This window comes from Ammospiza nelsoni, chromosome 4, assembly GCF_027579445.1.
Source record: "Ammospiza nelsoni isolate bAmmNel1 chromosome 4, bAmmNel1.pri, whole genome shotgun sequence".
NCBI classification, from domain to species: domain Eukaryota; kingdom Metazoa; phylum Chordata; class Aves; order Passeriformes; family Passerellidae; genus Ammospiza; species Ammospiza nelsoni.
In genome coordinates, this window is record NC_080636.1 from 62,683,892 (window position 1) to 62,692,453 (window position 8,562).

The 8,562-nt window shown below is 51.4% G+C and overlaps 1 protein-coding gene across 4 annotated transcripts; it reads left to right on the top strand.

Moving 5' to 3' along the window:
* Window positions 1-538: 538 nt before the first annotated feature.
* Window positions 539-8,157, top strand: HOPX (HOP homeobox). 4 transcript variants are annotated; one of them, XM_059470441.1, is made up of 4 exons: window positions 539-876; window positions 3,641-3,782; window positions 5,274-5,449; window positions 7,717-8,157. In XM_059470441.1, exons 3-4 carry the CDS (start codon window positions 5,306-5,308, stop codon window positions 7,792-7,794), a joined length of 222 nt encoding a protein of 73 aa, XP_059326424.1. In that variant the 5' UTR covers window positions 539-876; window positions 3,641-3,782; window positions 5,274-5,305; the 3' UTR covers window positions 7,795-8,157. The 4 variants fall into 4 exon arrangements, with proteins under 4 accessions (XP_059326424.1, XP_059326425.1, XP_059326423.1 ...); XM_059470442.1 differs by lacking the exon at window positions 3,641-3,782 and having other exon boundaries at window positions 542-876; XM_059470440.1 differs by lacking the exons at window positions 539-876; window positions 3,641-3,782 and adding an exon at window positions 4,968-5,012.
* Window positions 8,158-8,562: the final 405 nt, after the last annotated feature.

Here is an 8,562-nt window from a genome sequence, read left to right on the forward strand (position 1 = left end):
CACTGCAAGCCATACTCAATTTTTCATGAGCCCTTTCTTCAGCCTCCCTGATTTTCCAGCATCCCCTTCCAGCTGTCTACAAGCTCAGAGAAAAATCAGCCCCTCCCCACTGTACTGCAGCCCACAAGATGCTTCTTTTTAAGCTGCTGTCTAATGCTCCCAGACCCCCACACTGAGAATGGCAGGCTCCTGGGCACTTCCATCGAGGAGACGGCTTTGGCAGAGATGCCCTGCTCTCCTCCCCATCCCCAGGCAGGCTGTGCCTCTCAGGGCTGCCGCAGCAGCAGCAGGACAGATCCAGGACCCAGTCCTGCCCTTACACCCAGCGTGGCGCGATCACAGGGCTGACCAAAGTGACAGCAGGCTCAGGAATGTTAAACCTGGACACATCCCTTGCAAGACACTCGGCGAGATGAGAACCGAGCCCCGCGCAGCAGCGAGCGGGGCGGGCTCCATCCGCCCGGGCTGCTCACAGCGGCGCAGCGGGACGCGGCCCGGCCGGGCGGGACGGGCTCGGCCGCAGCTCCGCCGCAAGAAGCGCAGTTTCCGCCGCACCCCGCCTGCACCTTTCCTGTAGCCCCGCGGGAAGCAGCCCCGGCCGGGGCCCCGAGCGCGGCGGGACGCGCCCCGACGGCCGCCGGGCACCGAGAGCCCGCGGAGCGCACGGCCGCGGAGCGCGGGGAGCCCTGCCAAAGGGAGCGGGTGCCAAACCTGAATTACCAGCCCAGAGAGCGGCTGTGGAGCCCGGCAGCTCCTGTGATTTGCGGCAGGTTTTTCAGGTCCCCGCCTGTCAAACACACACGCAGATACTTAAGCAGTCACCCGAGGACCTGCGGGGTTCTTGTTTTACACACCTCTGGTCCCTGCCAGCTGCAGGTAAGCACAGGCTTTGAGCTGGGGTGCTGGGGTGGGTTTGCAGTTGGGGATGGGGTATGGAGGCAGGAGCTCCCCTGTGAGTACTGATGCTGAGGAGGTCGGAGCTGCACCCAGCAGGGCAGGAGGGCTCATGCCCGGGGCAGGCAGAAGAGAGACCCCAGGCAGGGCCACCACGGCGTCCTGCCTCTGCTGCAGCAGCTGCTGTGCTCCTGTTTGCTTTGTTCCTATCCGATATTATCTTCTAAAAGACTGGACGGTAGTTTACAGGATGCATGACAGGTGTTTTTTCCTTATTTATGGCAGGGCCCGGTTTATTTTTAAAGCCTCTGTCCCACCTTATCCTGTGCGCCATGCTGGCTGATGTTATCCACAGCCACGCCGCAGCAGGAGGATGAGCAAAGCTCAGGACAGGACACGGCTCAGCAGCAGAGCAAGGGAGGGTAAGAGGGCTCGTTTGCATTGAGAACTGCTATTTTGATCCCTGCAGTGGCAGGAAATAGCTGCAAGCTAAAACCAGATGCAGATGCCTCCAGTCACATCCCAGCCTGACAGTGGGAGCACTGGGAAAGGGTCAAGAAGCCCAGCAGAGGCTATGGAGCCCCATCAGCTTGGCAGGAGCTACTGCTCAGAGAGATTTCCATGAGCTTTGGGTCCAGTAAATCGTTAGAAAGCTGCACAGCCAGCCAGCTATTGTGACTACTGTTCAAAAAAGCAAAGCTGAGCAGACATCATGTATTTTCTGGAAAAGTGGCAGATTTCTGCCAGGATTGTAAATGCTGACTGCACTAGCAGTGCTGGACAGGCATGCTGGGACTCAGAACGATGTCCTTGCCCATTTCAGGCCAGAGCTAGGAGTCCTGCTAGTAACCCCAGGGTGTTTCTGGGGAGTTGAGTGCAACCACAGGACATGGGCAGAGTACTATATATTTATAATAAGACTTTCTCTTGCTGCAACTGGTGTCCATCAGCCATTAATTTTTGTCTGCTCACTCCAAAACGGCCCTGGAGGTGCATTTTTAAGGCCCTATCAGCCACACTAAGAGCACCAGGTGCTGTCATGTACATAGCAATGCTGGCTGGAGCTGCCCACAGCCCAGGCCCACTTGCAAGCTTCTGCTCTCACATCGCATTGCCTAAAACCACGACATCAGAGCCAAGTGTGAATTCCCCAGGGGTTCTTAACTTGACACTTAGGACAAAGCAAGTGTGGTGGCTTCCCTGTGACAGTGTATCTGGCATTGTCATTTCTGCCTGGGTGAGTAAACCCCGGATGAATAACAACTGCAGCCCCATGGCCCTGCTGAATGGCTAACGTTCCCTGCACTGAAAAAGCTTTTTTTTAATGTTGTAAAAAATTTAGGAGGAAAAAGCAGTAAGAAGTGTGCTTTTCAGCAGCTAAGCCAAACAGCTGTGAGTCTCCAAAATTCTGCCAGGCTTAAAGAAATATAAGTGAGCCAATCACCTTTCCTGTCCAGGGAGAGATGTTGGACAGCCTGAAGCCCAGCTGCATGCCTGGGCTTAAACGAGGCTCCATTCAAGTAGTGGGCAGGTGATTAGTGGTCTCAATAGGGCCAGTCTGGCCATTTAGGCACTCCTGGTGCCCTCGAGTCATGTCATATACCTCCAAATTTAGCACCCAGGAGGTGCCAAGTGCTGGAGGCCATATGCTGCACAGGGGTCATATGGCTCCTGAAAGCCTCCAGGACATAGTGGAGCGATGTGGGGAGACCTGCAAAGCCCTCCAGGAGCCCCAGGGTTTTTGCCTTTTCCTGAAACCCATCTCACAACCTTGAGAGGTAAAAACTGTACTCCTTCCAGAGCAGGGGTAGAGGGGACATAAAGAAAAGCCATCAGGCATCACATCCCACATGCTGGGGCACCCTGAGCTGCCAGTAGGTAGAAGATACTGTGTCCTGTGGGGAAACGCCTCGGGAACCTGGAGATAATCAGAAGCAGAAATAGCTGCGCAGGTGAAACATGAAAGGTGAAGTATGGGCTCCCTATGCAAATCCATGCACTCACATCAATGCACATGAATGCAGCAGGCTGCAAACAGTGATTTATGAGCTGCCAAGGCATGTTGCTGCTGGTGGCCCGGGCTGGATGCATGATATAGAGGTGACGAGGATCCCTTTGTGGCTGGGCTTTCTGTGGGAAGGGCAGGTGGCCCAGTTGTGTGCTGAAAAAAGAAGAGGCAGGACTTGTGGCCTCATCTGCATTTTGGCCTCATGGAGAGCTTGGCAGCCACAGTGCTGGAGAGCAGCACCTCAAGTTCAGGGGACCTCCTTCTACCCCTGCATCTTTTCCAGAGGTCTACAAACATCTAAGGTAGATGAGCAGCATTCAGCAGACTCCTACTACCTCACATGAATGAGAAACTGAATTATGATGCCCCCTTCCTATATGGATGCCTCTGAACTGAGCTGACTCCAGGAAGCCCAGGCAGCTGCAATGCACTGCAGACGAGGCCAGCTTGGCTTGCAGTCCCTGGGGTTAGAGATGGTCTTTCCTCAGTCCACCCAGGGCTGGTGGGTCATGCTGTCTGTACTGTCTACCAGCACTCTATGGCCCTCAGAGGTGCTCCAATGTTACACAACCTCTGTGTTACAATCTGTATTTACCAAGTGACTCAAGCAGAGTGGGCTGTTTCACAACCAGCCCTGGTCTATTTATAAGCCCCTACTCAAATACCAAAGGATTCTTTTATTATCAAAGCACTTTCAGCAGAGGAGGCTCAGGGGGATCTTTGTTTTATGAGGTAAAGTTCAAAGAAGAGGATCTCTCCAGCCTCTCACTGTGCCTGGCTCTTCACAAGCTGCAAGACAGTTTTGAAGCTGAGCTCCATCCTAGAAGTTCTGTCAGCAAGAGAAAGCCCTGGGGCATTCAGTACCCCAGGGTACCTAAAGGTGAGTTACCAGCCAACCAAGAAAGCAGTTGGGTTTAAACCTGTGCAGTGGGAGTGCAGCATGATGGATGTTCCAGGATTATACTCCAGAGCCAAAGGGAAAGAAAAGCTGGACTGCAGTGTGGAAGCAGGGCAGGTCTGTAGCAGATGGCCCACAGGAATCCCAAGAAGGGCCAAGGGCTCCTGGCAGCACTGGAGAACCAGCAACACCAACCAGCCAACCTGACAGAGATGGGCCAGGCAACTGGGACAGCAGGAGAGCAGATCAAGAAAGGCCACATTTTGCAACCAGCTCCTCCCCTGCCAATACCCCACAGCCTAGTTTCAAAAACACTACGGTGATTCAGCATCAAGGGACTTGTGCATGCTGTGTGGGGGCAGTGCCTCGTGTTTCAGTTGACTGAATTAGCAAGCTCGACCCTCTGCCATGTGAAAGCAAACCTGAAGCCCAGCAGAAGAGAGGTGTGGGACTTAGCCAAGATGCATTTGCTTTGCTTGTTCTTTTGGGCCAAGTCTTCCAGAGATTATGCAAAGCACAAGTGGGACAAGGGTAACTCTGGAGGAAAACATGGGCTTCTTGGTGCTGCCTTTGCTGGGAGCACCTAGGACTGACCCCAGTCAGGAGCAGCAAGTGCTTGAGCAACAGACATACACTGGGTACAGTCCTTGAGGATTTGAACACTTGCACACCAAAACCCAATCAATCAACTAACCAGTTCAGTGATGCTCAGGAGCAATAGGACTAACTGTTAATGTTTGTGGTAACATTAAGTATTTCTTAAAACGGTGCACTCACCTTCTCATGGCCAGCATTATGTGATGTCCGGCCACAGTGCTAAGAGAAGGACCAGGACACAGATCCTGAGGAGGGGAAACAGGGTGGTTTCTGGATCAAAGACCATGCTCCCAGAAGATCACGTATGCTCTGTTTTATCATTCCTTTGCACAAACTTGCCTGATCACTGGGAAGCAGGGGAAAAATAAATAAGCAACATCCACTAGTTTAGATGTTAGATATTCTCCCTTCACCCAGAGGATAAATAATGTTTTTTTAGTGAATGTCTTTAAATTAACCCCCTGAACATGCCCATTGCTGTGACATCACTCCTAAGTGACGCCCAGGCCTAAATAGGGCTGTAAACAGGAATCGTTCCCATGGGAGTGACACTGGCTATAAATACAGCACCAGGGGAGTGCTGAGCAGCCTGCAGCTTCCTGCCAGCTGAGGATGGTGAGACAGCTCAGCGCTGGGCATTGCTGCCGTGTGCTCGCTGCAGTGAGGAAACAAGACAGGAGTTGCTGGGGGCTGGTGCTCCCACTGAGCTGCCTGGCATGCCTTTGGGAAGGGAGTTGAGCCCTGCTGCAGCCAGAGGCCACAGCTGGGGCCGGGGGGGGAGGTTGGTGGGGATACGGATGGCAAATCTGGGGCTCAGCAAGTGTGGCCCCACCGGCCACTCCCAGCTTGAGCAATGACACCAGCCCCTCTCCGCAGTGCCTGGCCCCATAGCCCTGCCCCAGGAGGAGATGGCCATGGAAAAGCCAGTGATTCCCACTGAGGAGCAGCTGGAGATCCTGGAATACCACTTCTGCAAGGTGAATAAGCATCCTGACCCCACCACACTGTGCCTCATCGCTGCTGAGACCGGGCTCTCCGAGGAGCAGACTCTGGTGAGTGCATGCCCCTCATCCTGCCCCTGGCACCAGCCCCGCTCCCCCTGCATGCCTCTGTGCCCCACATCTCCTGCCTGCCCTGGTCTATCATACACCTGTCTGTCCTCCCAATGCTTCCTACAGCAGGCCCTGCCCTTCTCATGCTCCCCCCACACGCCTGCACTCCTCTGTGCCCCTTGTGCTCCCTGAGTGCGCTCCCTGCACCACCGTGCACCCTGCACTCTCTTCACTGCACCCACAAGTCTCCTCTGCACCTCTGCAACCCCCAGCACACTCCTAACTGCACCCAGAGAGCTCTAACGCAACACAGCACCTCCCTGTACCCCACATCCTTCCTGCACTCCACGTGTTTCTGCTCCGCAATTTACAACCCGTGCATGCTGTTCTTTCAAACTATTTCTGACAGTCTTGGATGCACAAACTACTGCTGGTTTTAATGTCTGAAGAAACTACTGTCATTTTAAAACAGATAGAGGGTAGATGCAATTCCTGCAGGATATGCTGTGGGACATGCTCAGGCTGTGCACCTTCCCCCCCTCAGCGTCCCAAAGCCCCAATGTCAGGCAAGTCTGTCAGCCTCTCCAGGAGACATAGAGGCCTCCAAATATCCCTCCACAGGGACAGGCTGCCACTGCCTGGGAATGCCACCAAGCCCTGTGATCCAGCTGGCTACCTGCAGGCTTCCATGGGATTCAGAAGCAAACAGCTTCTTCCCAGTTCCTTCAGGTGGCAGTGCAGCTCATTGGGATGTAGGTGTTCACTGGACCCACGGCGGCATTTATGGGTATAGAAAAGAAATCCATCCCACTGGAAAGTCAGCAGCAGTTTGCAGAGAGCTGCCAAGCCTGGCTCTCCCTCAGCAAAGCCAAATTGGCAATGTCAGCATTTAGCCTGTCCCGGGGAAAGATGCTGGAACAGCATCCATTGCACACATAGTCCTCAGCTGGAGTGGACTGTGCTTTGGTGACAGGCAGGTATCAATCACTGCTTGTTTGAGGCAGCACCCCTAAAATACCTTTTTCTCCATAGAAATGGCACTAATCCTTTTTTTTCCCCTACAGCAACTTGTAAACACAGGCCATATATGCCCAGGGCACCTCTGCAGGTGTCTTAAAATACTCCCTGATAGCTATCTTTTCCCACTAATCCAGTGTGCTCTGGAGATGGAGGTCATGTTAGGGACAGGATCAAGACGGGGGTGGTGAGCTGCAAAGTGCCTGCACTGCGTAGAACACAGGGAATCATTGCCCCTGTCATCTGGAGTGTTTTATCCTCTAGAAATAGCAGCCATTTTAATAAAAAATTCAGTATTGATGAGATGCAAAGAGGAGATTATGCTTTAGGACAGAAAGTGAAACTTTTGAGAGAAGGCTAGGCTGTCAATCGTATGGATGTGGTCAAAGGCAGTGTGAGTGTGAGAGGCACTTATAGAGAGCACTGTGGTTGTATCATTATGGAGCATAATAGCTTCAAAAATAACCATGAACAAATATAGCAACAAAATGAACTGCAACAAAAGGAATCACAGGCACATTGCCAAAGAAAAGGCTGAGCTGTGCTTCCGGCACATGAGTAGTATTTCTTTTCTTTCTTTTCTTCTTATGTAGTGTTGCTTTAACCAAATACATTTTATCTAATATTTTAAATTGTGTCTGTCTTGAAGTGGCATCAGCAGCTCTTGGAATAGGCTTCCAGATGCTAAGTTACAGCAGACATAGTGCTAAGTGCTGCTAACACAGATGTGCAAATTGCCTTAAAACTAAGACAATTTTAAAAGAATTTTAAAAATTGATTTGTTCTTAAATTTGTTGGAGAGCCAATGTGCTGTACCTCTCATGCTTTCTGAAACAGGTGAGCTTTCAATTCCTGTCAAACTTTGCAAGTTTGGAACTTGGAAAGGATTTTTTTACTTCTCCAGTCATTTAAACAGACACCATCCAGCTCCTCAGCCAATCTCTTACTCTGCAAGAAAAACCTGGGCTCACAGCAATAAAAAAAAAAGACTCACCCATGCTGTCAAGGTCTGAAGTGAGCTAGAGAAATGAGTTTGAAGGAGGTGCACGTGTAGGTTACAAGACTGTTCGGTCAGGAGCAACCATCCTGGCTGCCTGCACTGCCTGGGAACAGCACCTTGCCACAAGGCAGCAGCACCATGAGTTCCCCTCACCTCATCCCACGTGCTGACACCTGCACCTTTAGGAAAGTGATTTGGAGGCTTTGCTCAGCCCAGTGCACTCAGTCTCTGCTTTGTTCTTTCTCTCCAGAAATGGTTCAAGCAGCGCCTGGCGGAGTGGAGGAAGTCTGAAGGGCTGCCCTCAGAAAGCGGGTCTGTCAGGGACTAGAGGATGCTGCTGCAATCCCCTTGCCTCTTATAAAGGATGGTGAAGCTCTTCAGTGGGTTTCCTTGGGGTTCTTCTGTTGCAATAGGTTTTGTGATACAAAGTAATACTCTGCTATTTAACATAAATCTTATTTAACATGTACATAACCAGAAAAAACCCACTATATAGAAATATATATATATACACACACATGTGTGTGTATACAACTTTTGATGGCTGATAACCTATCTTGTGATTTCAAGTCATTAACAGCAGCTGCACAAGAAAAGGCTATTTCATGCCCTTGTTCTAGGCTTGCAGAAATTTTGCCATGATATATGTTCAAATATAGAAGGAAGAAATAAAGATTCCTTTTCCTTACAATCCCCAGAGGCAAAGTGTGTGTGTGAGCTTTAAGGTGCAGATCATCCAGAGAGTAGGGCATCTGGAAAACCAGGTATGTTGTTCAAGTGGCCTGGTTTGGCTCAATGTGCCTGAATCAGCTCTGGATACTGCAAACCATGTGCCTACACCATAATCAGACCAAGCCAAACACCCCCTGCATGCCTTTTTTTACCTTTCTGGTAAAGGTCACCAAAAAAAAGAACTCATGGGTTGTTTTGGGTTTTTTCCCAGTGCAATTACAAAACCCCAACATTTTAAAATGAGAGGAGCTGTGTTCTGTCCTGCTTGTGCTCCCTGCCCCCACGACAGGAGGCAGACTCCTTCCTCTGGAAGGGCAACACTTCTCCCAGGCAGCCTCAGTGGGCACTGTGGGTTTTCCCTTTG

Coding starts and splice junctions, on each gene's coding strand:
- HOPX (XM_059470439.1), top strand. Junction 5,450..7,716: donor TCTCCGAGGAGCAGACTCTG/GTGAGTGCATGC, acceptor CTTTCTCTCCAG/AAATGGTTCAAGCAGCGCCT.